General features: G+C 36.7%; 1 protein-coding gene across 1 annotated transcript in view; it reads left to right on the plus strand.

Annotated features, from left to right (window-relative positions):
- The window catches only part of LOC117425955 (cadherin-13), a 339,797-nt gene extending 321,855 nt beyond the window's left edge, over nucleotides 1-17,942 (plus strand). The window contains exons 12-14 of the mRNA XM_034043295.3: nucleotides 4,467-4,700; nucleotides 9,790-10,008; nucleotides 16,985-17,942. Coding sequence (XP_033899186.2) covers nucleotides 4,467-4,700; nucleotides 9,790-10,008; nucleotides 16,985-16,992 — 461 coding nt within the window. The 3' untranslated portion in view covers nucleotides 16,993-17,942. The remainder of the gene's footprint in view (nucleotides 1-4,466; nucleotides 4,701-9,789; nucleotides 10,009-16,984) is intronic.
- The last annotated feature ends 894 nt before the right edge of the window (nucleotides 17,943-18,836 follow it).

An 18,836-nucleotide genomic window follows, 5' to 3' on the forward strand; every position in this document is an offset into this window, starting at 1 on the left:
ATGGTGATGATAATGAATGGTTTTTGTCACAGTGTAATGAGAATTACAGCAGGGAAATTGGCTGTGCAGGCTTGCATCGTTATTCTTAATGAACTAGAACAAGAGTGGCCATTGGATCCTATCTGACTGAAATCAGAGTGCGACTACAAGGCTTTTGAGTGGGTGCGAAACTAGAAGTGAGACTAGGTTTTCATTTGCCTCCATTGTATATTGCACTAGCACAGTACAAACCACTGCAGTGTCCAGTATAGGCCCTCGCTAATCCAAACCAGTTGGGACCAGACCCTGCCCAGATTAGTGATTTGTTTGGAGTATTGTTATAACCTGCACCAAGCTAAAAATGTCTAGTCTTCCATAACTCATTAATAACCCTTTGAATAAATAATACATAGTTAGGGGTAAATGTTTTAAATACTTATCATTAGATTATGATATTGAGGTTCGGTTTCTACAAATGCCATCAGCTTGTTGTTGTAGGTGTCAACCATACATAAATACAGTTTAAGACAGTACCAGAACCTGAATCATTTAAATATGCTTATATAGAATTATTTATTACTGTGAGAGTCTAAATACAACATTTCAGCATATTTTAAAAAGAGACTCATACTGTCAGTATTGTCTACTATTGGTAGTGTGTGGTAGAGGGGCCGGGTGTCTGTGGTGGTCAGGAGGCAGAAAGGAGACTGAAAAACTGACTTAAATCAAAGACTTAAATCAAAATTATAAACAAAAACACAGCTCACAGAGCCAAAATAAAAAGGTTAAACAAAACAAGTTGTGAACACAAAATGAAACAGAAAATCCCTCACCCAAGTCTTGCACTATCATGGGGAGTTGTTAAATAGAAATACAGGAATGTTTGTGTCTCTCCATGTGGCAACAAACCTCTCTGTTCTCAGCTTCCTGGTCATCTTTCTAATGGAGATCTGGGCTCTCTTTTTATAGGATGTGGCTGTTCACAATTAACACCAATTATTCCATTAGGAACAGCCACATTCTCACATGTTTTTGGCAGGGCCAGGAATTAACCACATCCCTGCCAACCACCACCAAAACACACACACAAACACCCACACTATTTACAGGCAGAGCTTTTGCTCTGCCACAAATGACTTAGTTTATTATCATCAGGAGATTTGTAATGCCAGTTGTTTTTGTATAGCTGGAATTGATATTCTCGCGTTAACCCTTTGAATTCTGGATCCTTTTTGTCACAACTTTGTGCTCTGCGAAAAGGAGCATGCTTTTCATAGTTCCAATCTCATCTTTGTTTTTTGACATGGGCTCCATTTAACACTGCATTCATAAGGGACGCAGCAGTTAGAACTGTGAATATGGATAGAGCACCCACTACAAGGAGGATCCAGAATTGAAACAGTTAAATGAAGAAAACAAAAAACAAGCCCTGCAGTTACCAGTGTAGACAATGGCGTTTGAAATAACCATGATCCAGCCTCGGAAACAAAACCATTAAACTGAATGCTGGAACTGATAGTAATGGAAGTAGGTTGCATTTATTTACAGATATCATCACACTTTGCTTACAAACTTGTTCCCGATTATAGTGCCACATGTCATGCTTTGTTCTCTTGGCAGCAAAATTGCCAAGGAAGCTTATTATTATAATAAGCTTTTATACTGGGACTGGGTGTGCATACATATGTACTGTAGATATAGCTGATATGCATTTATTTGTAGCTCTCTAATTTGTTATGCTTCTTAATAATATTACAATACATTGAATTGTATCCAATTGAATTGGCAGACTTACCAACCACATTCTTTCTTCAGTCTAGGTCCAACTACCTGTAAATTAGTGAGATTAAAACAAATAAATGTGTCTCTGCAAGAAACAAACAAGCAGACATTGTAACACATCAGCTTTTTAATTCTGCCAGATAAAATAAGTGTTCTTAGAGATACTGGAGATAAGACAGGCAAACGATATCATCAGTTGGGGCAAGGAAATAATATGTTTAGAATTAGAGTGCAGTTTAATTAAATGCTTGAAAGGGCAGCTCTTATGATTATATTTGGAAAGTGTTTCCATCTTGGGTCTGGACCCATATCTGATGCTAACTGATGAACCAGGCAATGTGTTTGAGCCAGGCTGAAAATTAAATTAGTTAAATAAATAAGGCGATCACAATTGTTTTGCATAGCCTCCATTGCAAAGCCCTTTCTTTAATTAAACCATTCAAAAATCAATCCTACATAATACATTGTGCACACAATTCCTGCTTATGGGGCATTGTTCTATCCAGACATGTCTGTGCCCTATTGACTAGCCAAGCCTAGCAGCCCCATAATTGTTACAGGACCATTGTAATTAAAAAAAGTTGGCGAAATAGCATGTAGTAAATTAAGAACTTTGTGTTGCATAAGTCAAAATCCAACAATTGTTTAAAAAACTTTTTTTTTCCCCAAAAGGTTATTTTTAAAATAAATCGTCTTTGCTATTACAGTACATTAAACTGCAGCAAACAATTTCATAAATTGTACTTGTTATAAACTTTTGAAGGAAAAAAAAAAATCTGGTGCTACAGCAGGCTAAAGAAATCTCTTTGCAAGCCTTCCCGAGGGTAGTTTTGCACTTCCTTGGTCAGTTAACCTGCAGTGGCATTGTCCCCACCCCTTCAACACCTTCTTTCCTGCCATTAACTAACCAGCTGCTGCACCTATTAGCCAGTGCCATATTTTGAAATGTTCCACACAGAATACACTGCTGATGTAAAATGACCTAGGGAAGTGAACATGTAAGCGACTTCCTGTGTGAAAGACAAGGAAACTGAGGCTTTCTTTAACCTTTTGTAGCAGATACCGCTTAAGGCCAGCACCAAACCCGGACAACACTGCACGAATAAATTATATTTCACCACTCGCACTTTACAGTCACTCTGGATTGTGCTCGTGTGTGTGTTTAAAACTGTGTTTATTGTTTCAGGACTGAACCCCGTGGATTTAACTGAGCAATACACATCGTTGTGTATTGCCAGTTCTCATTTACTGTTGTCAAATGACTTTGGATTACAATTAAAACCATCATTTCACCAGTAACTGTGTTGTTTGACATTTTCTTGAACACCGCATTACCCTTACTCATTTGCACTGCAAACCACTTTGCCACACAGCTGGAGAGTGAAATTGCATTAAATTGAATCTAAGGGCAAGGTTACCCTCTTTCAAGCTACCCCATGCATCGTAGTCCATTATCAAAGCTATGTTTTGTATTCATTGAAAAGACTTTGGTATTTAGTGCTTATACAGTACCTGCATCATGGGGTTTTATTCTTTCATGTGCACTTGTTTTTATCTTTTTATAACTGCTGGGAGGATTGTGTTCTGGTGGTTTTCATAGCTCTAAATGCACAGCATGTTTCTCGTTAACCATACATTACTTAAAAGTCCCCTTGTATTAAAAATAGTACACTTCTAACCTTCTTTAAAACCACTAAATATAGGTTTTAGAAAGGAATGGAAGTTTAAACCAAGAGAATGTTTAAAAACACTGAAAAAAAGAAAGAAAAGCCTCAAACATCCATTATAACAGTTCATAAAGATTTGTGAATGGTGCCCTTAAAAAAAATAAAAAAATTAAAAACAGGAAAATTATATCTGTTTGAAGACCGCTTAGTTTTATTGTGGTGTTCTTGAACTTTGTATTAAAACTTTCTAATCTGCACAGCCTGCACTTGTCATTAACCGCAATGCACCTGAACCATCAACAGAAGGAGCTCTAATCAACAGTAAGAAGCAGGAAGGATACATAAGGATACATGCATTACCTGGGTGCTTTTTGAATTTGTATTCAGTGTTGTATTGTTGTATGGAGGGCTCCAATTGTCCACAGTGGAAGCAAACACTGATCTCAGCAAGGATGAGATTTACGAGATACAGTCTGTGTAATTGGATGTACCTCCTGTCTCCTAAAGAATATCCATCCAGCTTTATTACTTATTTAAATTGAAGCCAGAGACCTCTGTATGAATCTTGTTCGGTGTAGAATATATAAAAGATCACAAAACCCCTGGTTTCACTCTGCACATATTTTGTTTTTTTCCTCCTTTTTCATCCAAAGGCCCTATTCACAAAGCTTTCCTGTGGGGGTTGTACAGTCTGTAACATAAAATGGCTGTGTGCCATCTATGGTACAAAAGTACATTCAGAAATAACTTTGTTTAATGTTATATGATATGACACCTGTGTATATAGGAGTGTTTCTCTAAAAATTATGTAAGTTAACATCGTGCCTTGACATATAAACCTCTTTAATGAGCTTTTCAAGTCTCAGGGTCCTTTGTATACTACATGTTAGGTAAGCATTGCACGCCATTGGCTGTTTTTTTCACAGCCCCATTCAAGACTAATAAGCCAATCAGATTCACTATAATCAATTGTATGTGATGGCTGTTAGAAATGTGGAGTTTCCAGTAGCACTCAATCCCCTGCTTGCTCTCCTGCAGGCAGCCCCCCAGCGACAGGCACGGGCACCCTGGTGATTACGCTGGAGGATGGGAACGACCATGCGCCCTCGCTTTACCCCTCTGTCGCCAGGGTCTGCGAGGACTCCAAGGACCTGAGCGTGGTGCTCCTGGGAGGCAGGGACGAGGATATCAGCCCCAACGCCGACCCCTTCAAATTCGAACTGGGCAAGCAAGCCGGGCTGGAGAAAACGTGGAAAATCACCAAAGTGAACAGTAAGCTGCTGCCTTCCTACTGCATGCTGTTTAAGAGGAGAGCTTTAAGACTCTGCGGGGTGCTTTGAAGTTCCGATTTGGAATGCTGTGTATACAAGTGTGTGAGTTAGAAAGATACACTGATACCCTGCAGTCACGATGCTTTATATACAGGCAGTGATTTGAATATTGATTTTGTTTGTAAAGGTGCAGTGTCTCCTAGGGATACAAAAAGTTATGTGTTACACACACAAGTGTGGATTTCTTTAAAAGAAGAAAGCAAAGATATATAATTTATATTTTGCTTCCTGAGATATAATGTAACATGGTGGTCTTTACTGTAAAACATCCAATTGTTCAAAATAGTAATAATAATATGGTTTACATATACTATACAAATATACATATACAGCTGTGGCCAAAACGTTTGCATCGCCCTATAGAATTAATTTTGCTTCATAAAGTCAAATGAAAACTGCTGAATAATGTTACAATAACATATTGAATTATATACCGCTTTGTAATTTTTCATATACTTAACGAAAAACTGAATTTCGAAGTGAAATAATGTACTACTGTTATGGCTTCCGGTAGACGTTTTTGCGATATCATTTTGTAGTTTCTATGATTTACATTACAGCTCTCAATTACTTAACTAGACCCTCAATTGAACTGATAATTTGCTTAATTAGACCTTATTACTTGTTTTCAGCTCTTAAACAGTTGCATATTTCAAGTTAGCTATAATATTTGATAAGTAACTTGAACTGTAACTGTTTAAGAGCTGAAAACAAGTAAAAAGGTCTAATTAAGCAAATTACTAGTTCAATTAAGGGTCTAGTTAATTGAGAGCTTGGTTGGAATGAAAACCAGCAGCCACAGGGGATCCCCAGGACCGAGTTTGAGAAGCCTTGACCTATAGGACCATAATTTAGATATTTTATTTATGTCTCAATCCTATAATTCTGGGTGATGCAAAACTTTTGTCCATAGCTGTACACACACATATAAGAACATTGCATGGTTATTTTCAACTAATAGTGTTGTAATAGTATAATTATTAGTAATATTCAACTAATATGGTGTTGTGCTGAGAACAAATGTATTCACAAAACATTGTTGACCAAACACAACGTAAAAAAGGAGAAAAAAACACATGAATATAGCTTTCCTCCCAACAGAATCAAAACACCAGATGATGATGATGATAATAATAATAATAATAATAATAATAATAATAATAATAATAATAATAATAATAATAATAATAATAATAATAATAATAACACTATGTAACACAATTTTTGTTCCTGGGTAGTAAGTGTTATTTCCTAATTGCTTATGCCTCAAAAGTATAGAAAATGGCTATATTCCCCACAAACTTTGCTTTTGTGACCAGGACAGTGATATTTTGAAATTTACCTATTTCCAATGAGAAAACAGGTGAATTTGTGTCTTCGTTCACATAAAGTCAGAAAAAAACAACATATGAATCCAAATTAACATGTATTTATACTAAAGTAATACAAAAATGACTACAAAAGATTTAGAAGTGAGTAGTTTTTCGAGATTTACGATTATACTGTAAATCACTTTCACGAATCAGCCCCCAAATGTAGTCTCCCATCATGTTCTCGTTATACTGTCCTTGGTAGCGGCGTTCAAAGTCCAGTATATCCTGGTGGAAGCGCTCGCCTTGCTCCTCCGAGTACGCTCCCATGTTCTCCTTGAATTTAACAAGATGAGCATCAAGGATATGGACTTTGAGGGACATCCTACAGCCCATTGTGCCGTAGTTCTTCACCAGAGTCTCAACCAGCTCCACATAGTTTTCAGCCTAGTGATTGCCCAGGAAGCCCCGAACCACTGCGACAAAGCTGTTCCAAGCCGCTTGCTCCTTACTAGTGAGCTTCTTGGGGAATTCATTGCACTCCAGTATCTTCTTTATCTGTGGTCCGACGAAGACACCGGCTTTGACATTTGCCTCAGACAGCTTAGGGAAGAAGTCTTGAAGGTACTTGAAGGCTGCCGACTCCTTATCTAGAGCTCTGACAAATTGTTTCATAAGGCCCAATTTGATGTGCAGTGGTGGCATCAGCACCTTCCTTGGTGTCCCTGCTGTCCCAAAGGCAAAGATAGCAGGGAAACTTGGTAAAACCGCCTTGGAGACCCATCAGGAATGCCACCATTTTGAAGTCTCCTATGACCTTGATGCCATCTCAGAAAAATGCGGATATGTATCCACTTAGGCAGCTGGAACTAAACTGAACTGGTGGGCTTTAAGGCCCCTGTATTTATACTACTATTTATATTACTGGAAAGTTCTAGAAAGTTCTAGAAGTTACTCCAAGTTTACTCAGCACTGAATCTATCTGGAATGTTCTGGAAAATAGGTAAATTTCAAAATATCACTGCAGCAAAGTTTGTGGGGAATAATAGCCATTTTCTATACTTTTGAGGCATAAGCAATTAGGAAATAACACTTACTACCCAGGAACCAAAAAAATAATAATAATAATTGTTGCACGGTGTAATTTATCCTGGTATAACAAAAGATTTTATAATTAGGGTTTGGCAAATAATAGCTGTCTAATTGGCAAAATAAAATTGCTTATTTATGTATGGATAAACATATTGAAAACAACTGGAAATTTGCACTTTTTAATTGGCACCAGTTAGCCCTTCCAGCATGTGTCTAGTTTAGTGAGAGTGGATTGAAGTGCACGTGGTATGATTTTAAATCTGTCAACCCTTTTTTTAGTGTGTATACAGTATGCTTATTTAAAAATAGTAATCAATGTATCTATAGTAGGCGACTAGAACTAAATAACAATTGCTTGTATTTAGATCACTGAGAGAACTCAATCATATATAAAATGTGGGTAACACTTTATATTACGGTGCTGCTTATTAATGTTTTATAAATGTTTTATAAATATATAATAGATGCTTAATAACTGTTAGAGTGTTAATAAAGCAGTATAGATGGTTTACAACCATGCAATAGCCATAGACAGAATTATGTTTTTATAAAGGGGACAGTTTTTAGCCACCTATTATACTTTGGGATGTTTAAACGTAATTCTGTCTATGGCTATTGCATGTTTATAAACCATCTATAATCTTTATTAACACTCTATAGCATAGTTATTAAGCATATATTATATATTTATAAATCCTTTATAAAACATTAATAAGCAGCATCGTAATATAAAGTGTTACCAAAATTGGTAACACACGCAACATTAGCTATAGCAATAAAGAATTTAAAGGGAACCGGTAGAATTGATTCAAACAAAATCAATGTTTAATAATAGCACTGAAAAAATATAACAAATGAACTTCTGCACATAGCCAAAGAAACATCTTAATAACAGCTTGCAACCAAATTAAATAAAAAAACAAACAAACAAACAATCTGGCTATTTGATGGTATGGACTACCAGTAAATCAGAAATAAACGATCATATAAATAACAAATACAAAAGCAGCAGCAATGAACATGCAGATCCATGGTCAAAACTACAGCCAAACAATGCAGCAGGAAAAAACAAAAATGATAGCTTGATAGTCATGTCTGGTTTGATCAGTAGTGAACACGTTAATTTAATAATACAGTCCCATCCAAAAACAAAACCAAAACCGTAAAAATAGTCAATAAAGCTCCCAAGAACCAAAACCCAAAATATCCAATAGCAAAAAATATCCGATCTGCATGGCCATGCAAACCATTTATAATCAAAATGTATGAAAACTTATAAACAAAAAAGAATGGTCTGACCCAGTCGTTCCTGGAATCTGCTGCGGAGATTTCTTCCACTGGCGGTTGTGAAGAACGCACGATGTATTGTACAAGAAAGAAAAAAAAAATAATAAATTACCAAAAGAAAAATAGACGAAAACAAAACAATAAATCAATTGCAGGACGAATTAACAGAAAACAAAGAATGCAGGTAGAGCAAGTGATGTTGGAGTTGCTGATTTTGTTTTGCATCGAGATTTATAGCCAGCCGGGAGGTGAAACAAGGAAAGACAGCTATACACCTAGATCACAGTAAAAAAAAAAAAAACAGCTTAACACACAGGTAGCTAAAGGTAACTCGTAAACACAGCGATAACTTTCACAACCCCACCCATACCCTCCATACCCTCCCATACCTCCCCACAGTTCCCTCTTTTAAATAACCAGGAAGCACAGTAAACACCGGTACAAAACTCCACCCCTCAATTAAGATACAATGTAGGGAGCAAATAGAAGGCGCACAGAAAAAAAAAAACAATACCGTCAATCTCATAGTTGACAGTTATTGAAATATCTGTCAGTAATGTCATAACAGCTTGAATTGGCAAACTATGTATTCAAGAATACAGTTCAACTACATATATCTATGTTACCTTATGGAGCTGTGAAATTCGAAAAAAATTACTGCCTGGCCAGGTTACCTGTCATTCATTTAAGAATAAACAGGTGATGCCTAATAATAGCACCACATTATGGGGTTGTTGCCACAAATTAATACATGAAAATCTTTTTCTCCTTTAACATCGGCACTTTATTGTATGGTTAGCTTTTTTGATTCTCATCTAATAAGCATTCAATTTCCCTCTGCAAGTCTAGCAGTAATCATGACAGTGTGATATAAATCATTGAGCCTGTGCACAGAAAGAAGCACAGAGAGAATGTCATTATCAGAATTAGATATATGTGTTTAACCTGCCCTGCGCTACTGTAGGCTACTCGCCAAGGGTTTTCAGACATGAAAAGTAATGATTTTTAAAATTGGAGGAGATAGTTAGAGATGGCAATCTATATAAACCCAATGGGAAATTGTCTTCTATATTGAACCCATAGTGCTTAACCAGCCTACGAAAGAGAATATGGTGTATTGACCACTGGCTGGGATATGAATTAACCAGCTAGGGAGAACGATAAAAAGGCTAATGTCATATAGATTTTGTTTATTACATTGTTTTAGAAAAGAAGTTGTGCAAAAGGTTTAGTAAGCATGTCCAGCAAGCCATTGCACAATCCAGAAGCTGTTTCAAGGAAGGCATGCTTAAACTCTGCCAGTGGAGGGTGCTGGGTTAATTTCTCTCTCTCCCACTCCAGATACCCACGCCCAGGTCAGCCTGCTCCACAACCTGAAGAGAGCCAACTACAACCTGCCAATCATCGTGACAGACTCCGGGATGCCTCCCCTCTCCAACAGCACGGAAATCAAAGTACAAGTGTGCACCTGCAAAAAGAACAAAATGGACTGCAGCGCTGCCGACAGTCTGCACATGAGCCTGGCCATGCTCATCTGCTTCTCATTCATCACCTTGCTTTGTAAGTTTATCCCGGTTTTCTCTCTATTTTTATTCATACACGGCCAAACTTCAGTTACCAGAACAGACTGGGTCCAGGTGGCCTTTCGTTCTGATACTCGAGTTCTTACTGTGTTGTTGTGTCATTTACAATAATTAAAAATCACCAGAAACACCCCTGAATATATAATGTACAATACTATAGTGGAGATCGAGAGCTTGGTTAGTGCAAAGCGACAGTAGAGAAAAAGAGCATTGCACACATGTGACAGATTACCAGGATATTGAAGGAGACACTTGTGACGTCGACAGGACACCAACAGGTTAAGAAACCCAAATTTAGGGCATCTGACCCTGTGTTCCAGTTTGCTGTAGAAGAGATCTTCTTATACAGGTGATTGTTCATGGGACATATATCCATGAAGATTTATTTAAAAGGATTGCTACTAAAGTCAAACCTGTATTACTGAGATCTGAATAAAATACATTTTTTTATGGTGCTGCAGATTACAGCATAGCAATATTTTAAAGTGGTTTTAGTGCCAGCATTAGGCCAGTTTCAGACTGGAAGTTAAAATGTATTTTTTTAATTATAATTTATTTACATATGATTTATTTGCAAAGTAGTTTTTTTAGATACAGGACTACTGTTTCCAGTTGTAGAGTTTCAGCAGATGAGCTACTATACAGTAGTATGCCTACCACAAGAGGCATTACGGGTCTCGGAACAGAATGAGTTCTGTCATCGTCGATCTGTCTGCTAGTGCAGGGAGGCACACATCAGCTCTCATTTCAGTCCCTTCATCAAGAGACTGACCCGAGACCTGAACAGGATAAGCGTGAACAATGGAAAGAGCTCGAAGTAGAGGGAGGGAGGTAGAGAGAGAGCGAGTGAGCGAAAGATCAGAACACAGCAGCCCTGCCTTCTCTCAGCTGCAGACTGAAGAGGTATGAAGAGAGCAGTAATATTCATCACCACCCACATAGCACTTCATTCTAAACAAAGATGCTTGTAATTCTTAACCAAGAAATCAAAGTTGCACTGCAAAACAAGTTAATTGATTTGTTTTTTATAATTTTTTTTTTATCAATTATTTATTTAACTTTTTCCTACCCAATCTGAAATACCTGGTTACCCGCAGTTGGAAAAAAATTGAACTTCAAGATTTTCAAGCACAAAAAAGTAACTAGCAATTCTAATGAAAATGTGCTGAAAGTAGATAGCTATCAAAAATAGTGCCACACTGTTTGAACTCAGTCGTGTTTATTACACTCTGGTATATTGAACCCTAAAATAAAGGGTAATTGTGCTCAAACATACAAGGCGATAAATTATCTGTGTAAAAGCACAGTCATCTTTTATTGGGACAAAGAATATGGCATTTCTTATTTGTTAAGAATGCTGCATCAGACTAAAAGCTATAAATAAATATAAAAAATACTTAAAGCGCAGCACAAAACAGGACCAGAAGACGCAGTTGGAAATTAAGAGACAGATTTAGGACAGAGTTTAAGTGACACCTCTTCACGCAGAGTGGAGGGGGTATGGAATTGGTTACCTAGCCATGTTGTTGATGCTGAATCATTGCGATCTTTTAAGATCTGATTTGACATCGACCAGCTGCTTAGAACCGTACAAGTATTGATTGGCTAAATGTTCTTACTTTATGCTTTTTTTATAATATTTAATTTGACAGAAACCTGATACAACTTTTTTTTTAAAAACTGTATATTTCTACCTGTTGTTTTAATCTGGTTTTCTGCAAAAGGAGATGGCAACTAAGCCTCCAGCATTCCAGATCCAAGCACCGAAAGCCTGCTACTTGATTTATAAATGAAAGTTCCACAGCCATTGATCCAGGGAATTAAAGGTTTATTATAGTCATTATGTAACACTAGTATTTAATATATTTCAGCAGCAAAAAAATCAAAATAAAAAACTGTTACTAGCTACGCCTCAATACACAGTGAAAATAACATTGGGCACCATGTAGCAATAAAGGACTGTACAGAATAATTGAATTCTCCAAATTCCTTGAGCACTACTTCCAGTGGTTAAAAAAGGGGCTTGTAACCAGGAGGTCCCCGGTTCAAATCCCACCGCAGCTACTGACTCATTGTGTGACCCTGAGCAAGTCACTTAACCTCCTTGTGCTCCGTTATTCGGGTGAGACGTAGTTGTAATTGACTCTGCAGCTGATGCATAGTTCACACACCCTAGTCTCTGTAAGTCACCTTGGATAAAGGCGTCTGCTAAATAAACAAATTATTATTATTATTATTATTATTATTATTATTATTATTATTATTATCACACCATGAAAACACCCACTTTTAGGGTATACTTGGACCCCAGTAGGGAGTGGGATGTTTTAAAAGGTCTAATTGATTTCACAGCAATCAGCAATTTCAGCATTGCAGTTTGTCATTAATTAGGTATTTATACACACATGCACCTTGATAACAATTTAAAAAGGCTTCACATTTTTCTGTTATCAATAAAAGGACACACACATTTCCCAACCTTTTCAACACTTTTTTCAATTCTTTCTCCAACTGCTCCTGAATGGACCTTTCAGTCGAAACTGATAACAGTGCCTCTCCATCATGATCACTCTGAGTCCTCTCTTCTCCCTTTCTCATTCTGTGTGTGTGGGAGGAGGAATGGAATACATTATTGGCATTCTTCTCTGTGGCATATTCTCTCTGCGTGAACCAAGTCACAATCAGATGAGAGCAATGAGGGTTTAAAGGGAGTCTGCTATGGGGATCGTGTAGGTGCAAAGCACTCTGCTATTGGCATTTCATCATTTTTCCTCTTTAAATGACTTGGCTAAGCTTGATGGGAAATCCTTATTGTTCAGCCTGTGCTTCCTGGTTACAGAAGAAGGATGCAGAATTCTGAGAACTGTTGGCCAGCTCTATATAGCCTTAATTTTACGTGAGTGAAATTGACTTCTGCACCTAATTCTAGCACAGTATAGAATTGGTATTTAGATCATAAAAAAGACTATTTGGCCCATCACTGCTCATTCGGTTCCTGATAGCTGATTGGTCCCAGAACTTTGTCAGGTCAGTTCTTAAAGGATCCCAACGATTCAGCATCAAAAACTATATGCTGCGATAAAAATCAGCTTATACTTTTTAACCCTCGGCACAGCTCAGACTCCAGCATCCACCAAGCCTGTTTATCATTTCAAAATAAAAATAATAAATCATAAATCTTTTTGCTCAAAAGAGCCAGCTGCCCAATGTTTCAGTATGATTCATACCTTTCTAAAAAAAAAAAAAAAAAAAAAAGGATATTTTTGTTTATTTAAATTTTAATCTAGGTTTATGATCTTTACATTCCAGCTCAGTTAGGTATTCTACTGCCCCATGGTGCTGATATTATTATTATTATTATTATTATTATTATTATTATTATTATTATTATTATTATTATTTCTTAGCAGACGCCCTTATCAAGGGCGACTTACAGTTGTTACAAGATATCACATTATTTTTACATACAATTGTTACAAGATATCACATTATTTTTACATACAGATACCAACACATGTTGTATAATTTCTATAACTAGCTAAAGGAGGTCTCGCCCAAGATATTGAACATTTATCTACTCAGGATCAGTTATTTCCTAGCATTCTCATCCAGTCCTAAAGTTATTTCTTAAAACAGAAAACAAAGGCATAAGGCATTTTGCTTTAAACTGCCAGCTCCAGCTGGTCATTTCCTATTATCTGAGTTGCAAAATAATTTTTCTAATGAGGTCTAGAACTTCAAATGAGCAACTGCATGTCTCGCAGGACCCGAAAAAAAATTAATGCTTCACTGTAATTAAATATTACTGAGTGTATAAAACTGAGCTGTACACATTTCCAGCCCTAAGTACAAATCATATAAAGGAAAGGAGTTCAAATATATTGAGAAACTGAATGGTTTATTATCTGGAGCCCTTGAAGATAAAGTGCACCTTGCCCTTTTTTAATTTCTCATAAAATTCTCACCTTTAAAAAAAAAAAAAAAAAAAAAAAAGAACAAAAGATTCCCAATGATAATTAAACTGTATTTGAATTAAAAAAGGGGTGTTTGGGGCAAAGAAATGCAAGTATCCACACATCCACTGTTGAGCTCCTAGGTGTAAAGAGACACTTGGTTTGGTCTTGGAATCAGAGGATGCACACTGACCTTCAGTTCTCTTGAGCTTCTGTTGTCGGGAGTTGCTACTTTGAGTGAACATAGTATATATATTATATACACGTCTATGTCCGGAGCACATAAAGGTCACAAGGCTGTTTCTTTTGCATATTAGTTACAAGGCTGGGATGAGAATCGCACCCACTGTACCATTTCAATAAATTCTATTATGCCATGAAGACAGAAAGGATTACATTTGCTGGTCAGTATACTGTATTTCTGGCCTGCATGACAATTTATATGTGAGACTTATTCTATTTTATTTATTTATTTTTAAAAATCCAAAAGACATTCTGTCTAATTTCTAGTCTGTCCTTTTAAATAAATACTTTTTTAAAAAAAATCTCTGTATGCAGGTATTTAATATTCATTCACAGTGCTGGGTTTTCTGATGTCAAGCTTCTGAAATTGTTATGGGATGTCTCCAAAAATTACATTCAGCGTTCTTCAAAACAGGTTGTAATTTTATTTGATAGCTAAAGCAAAAAAAAAAAAATCAGAAACAGATAAAAAACGGGATCTCTAGATGAGTAAACACTGCTGCCCTTGCAATTAAATATCTTACTACATTTTAATACAATAGAACCACCTGCAGTAAAAAGGCAATGTCTCTAATTTCTAGTCATTTCTTTAACAGCACTGGAAGCAGTACTCATTGACCTTCAAACAGTAATTATTTTTGAGGGCCAAATATTCAAATGCCTTGCGTGTGTCGCAAGGGGAGTTGTAGAGATTTTTTTCTGCAAGTCCTTTTTGCGAAAATAGATGCTGCATTGGAAAAAATGGGTTTGCGAGTTGTTCTCTCACAAGTGCTTTTCCCTCAAATTTGGGGGAGGTGTGAATAATCCTGCAAATTCACCACCACAAGCTAAATTCAAAAGTTTAATTTGCTTGCAAATCACTATGTTGCATGAAAATCACTTAAGACTGATTACACTCCTCTTAATTATTTTGCAGGAAGTATTTCAGGACAATCTCTGTTTCTCGTTAAAGAGTGAACATGGCTTTCAGACTGCTATATTTGCAAATGTTAGCAGAGCAACAGAAAAAGAGGAAATATCGTGAGGGCAGAATATACAGACAGCGTATAACATTCCTTGACTTGTCTAATGAAGACATCCTAGGTCGATTTATACTTTGATTAAACATAATAACATTTTGGTTTATTTCCAACTGAAACATATAACTTATTTGTGGTTTATTTTAAACAACACTAAATTACCAGTGCTTAATTTGTAAAGAAAGAGGTGCCAGGGTGCAAGCAATGACAATAATACCGTTCTTAAGAACTGCACATTCAAAATCATAGCACGTTTATTTGAAAGAGTATTGTATGTACTAATGTTAGATTTTATAATCACATATTCTACATCATATATGCAAAGCCGTAGTATGTGCAGAAAAATAAATGAGTCAAATGCAGGACAAAATATATATCCCTGTCCACTTTTTTTGCTCTGTGTATATAGTCTGTTATTCTAGGTTTTGTTATAGTTTGGCATTTAAACTGTTTAAAATTAAATAAAAAGTGGAAAGGCATTGAGATGACTCCAGAAGAAAAAAGAAAACATGCACCCTACACAAACATCAGTTTAACCATATGGTCCGTGCTGTAGTAATATCTAGCTACAGTATATCTAACATTATCAGCTCTGTGAATGTAAAAGAACCCACAGTTTGTGGAGATTGCAATAAATAAATAATTATATAGTTGTTAGCTTGACTTGTTTTTATTCTCTATTAATTAAATTCTCTTCATTGAAAAAAGGAAAGAGAGAACCAGACAAGGTGCAATAGGGAATGCCCATTAATTTAGACGCACATTAAATTCGGATGCGTTATCAGATCCAGTGTGCAGTTGCCTTTAGTGTTGAACTTAAACGCATTCATGCCTGCCTGTACCCCTACACCCACGCAGGAACATTGCCTGTTAAGTTCCGCTATTCAAAAAAAATATTAAAACAATATAATGGTCTGGTTCTCTCTTGTCATTTTAAACTATTTTAGATTTTATCACTTGCGATTTTATGCAAAACATTTGCAACACAAGCAGATTTGAGAGAAAGATGACGGAATTCTCAAGACCTTTGAATAGTTGCCCCTAACTTAAGCCTAACTTAATACAATTGTATGCCCTGTAAAGACAGACCAGTTAGCAGCGTCCTTAGTTTCTGCCAACAAACATAAAGGAAACTTGTTTCCCAAGTGGTAGAGCACTAGATGTCACTGACTCTTACCTCTATATGGACACTTTGGCTGATTTCTAGAAGGGTATAAGGTTCTTACAGCCAATGTGTGGGGTGGTCTTGAACCTCTGGGTGGTGAGTGGAAGGAATTGGTGCTGAAACTAGGGCTAAGTTCCACAGTTTCAAGAATTCCTCCCTCAGACAACTGCTGCAGATGACTCTGAGCTACTCAGACACAGATACCCTTGCAAAGCTGGCCTGCAAGTACCCCGACGATACCTGATTCATCAGCAACACAGGGAGGTTTTTCGCCCAGACAGGTGTAACCTGACAGACTCTAAATTTGAACAGCTAATGATGCTTCTGTAACAGCAAGTTCAGTTGATGTGATAAATGTGTTTTGCAATGGGAATTGATTTTAAAAAGGAAATGGAAATATAACTGAAATTGAAAAACAGGAATTGACCCCAACCCTTCTTACAGCCCAGCTGAGAATTGCACATGCTGTTTATTCTTACCAGAGAAGCAGGTTTCCGCAGGTGACCTGTATGGAAGTGTTGGTGTTCAGGCAGTAATTACCAGAGTCACTCATGTCCTTATCTCTTTCCGTAGGCCTGTAAGTTTTGCTGAAGAAGTCAGAAGCTGACCTGCTGTCCACCTGTTACAGCACAGAAAAACAAAAAAGAAAATAAAAAAAGAATCCAACTTTTGCAGATTGCCGTTTACAGGACTTCCAGTTGCTCTACAAGTAGGCCTCATTTTTGCAAGAAGTTCCATTTAATTGGCCGCCCCAATACAAGTTAATGAAACTCTATTACAATCCGCCAGCTTCGGCCCACTCTTTTTGCCTTTTGAAAATGGACTTCACTGCCTGAAACAAATGTGTCTTTTGATTCAGTTATTTTGTTTTGTTTTGTTTTGAAGTGAGGCAATGTCATCATGAACTTGAGCTTCTGGAAGCAGGGTTAGCCAGTGACTTACTTTCCTGATATATGTTGCAATTTTGTCACACAGTACTATAATGATGCCATTAAACACTATCGGGGAAGGTGGGGGGGGTATATAAATATATGTATAAAAATAAATGGAAATGTTTTGTTTGCATAATGGTGGTCCCTGTTGCTAGGATAAGGGGAGGAATCCGTACCTGTTGACTTTTCCTTTTTTTTTTAAAATAAAAAATAATTTCTAAATGGAATATACTGTAAATTAACAGTGTAAAAATTATACGGTAAAATCCATGCCTATATATATAAAACAAACAAAAAAATGTTATTGAAATCAGGCTTCAGTGTCAGAGTTTGTTATTAGATTTTAAACATTGCTGTTTTCATATTAATATCAGGTTGTTTTTAAGCTTGCTCTTCCCTCCCCAACCCCACCCAGGAATGCCTTGATTGGCTGATATTTCAAAGGTTAAAAATGTTACAGAATTGAAGGTAATTGTGCTCTTGGATTAAGTATGTGAAAAGACCCCCCATGAATCATGAACAAACAAAATTGACGTGATGAATGAGTTATGTCTGTCTTTTGCACTAATTTAATAAAACTGTTACCGTATCTCCCGCCACCAAGTGTAAGAAATCATCATTGTGTATGAATGGGCAACCAAACACACTGCTGCCTTGTGTTAATAGGACATATAGTACATGCATCAAACTAGACAGCAGGATTACCGAGAATGCCTAAAGAGTTAGCAGTGATTGAGTTATTACCACTTTGTTTAAATCTCGTCTGCCGAAGTAGTGGGATCGAACAGCCTTCCTCACTCCCTTCAAATCGTATGACAATATGGGAGCAACAGAACCCACAAGCACTCAGAAGGACTGCAGACAACAAAATAGTTTTTAGGAAAAGATATTACAATGACATTTTAAGTTACTTGTTCGTTAAGGAACCTAAAACACAGCTTTCAGAGATTGTTTACTCTCTCTAGAAGGCTAGCAATTATACAAGAGCTTTTCAAATACAGTCATTGACTATCTGTTACACTGGCTAGGAGATTTTCAATTATATTTCCACTTTTATGATCAACTCATAGGTGACAAGCATTCATTATGGGGGGCAGCTGTGCCTGCAATGCCAACTGCTAAGAATTCAGAAACTAAAGGGAACAATAAAGTGAAATCTGTTCTATGTGTTCTCAATCTCTACCATTTGATAATCTGACCTGCATTTTTTAAAAAAATTTTGAAGTAAATCTATAGGTAAATGTTGAATCAACAGTGAATTATTTATTAGTATATTAATATTAACAGTATCTTTATGGGATGCATTCATTCAGAAAGAACAGGTGCCACCAGTCTGATCTTGTGTGTTTTGACAAACACAGAAAACTACATTTTCCACTGCACTGCTGCACTGGGTTTGAAGGGAAGAATAAACAAAAGAAATGCAATCTTTGAAGGATTTGACACATACTGGCATGATGCCACAAATATTTACTGGCATAGTGATTTTATAG

This window comes from Acipenser ruthenus, chromosome 20, assembly GCF_902713425.1.
Source record: "Acipenser ruthenus chromosome 20, fAciRut3.2 maternal haplotype, whole genome shotgun sequence".
NCBI lineage: Eukaryota > Metazoa > Chordata > Actinopteri > Acipenseriformes > Acipenseridae > Acipenser > Acipenser ruthenus.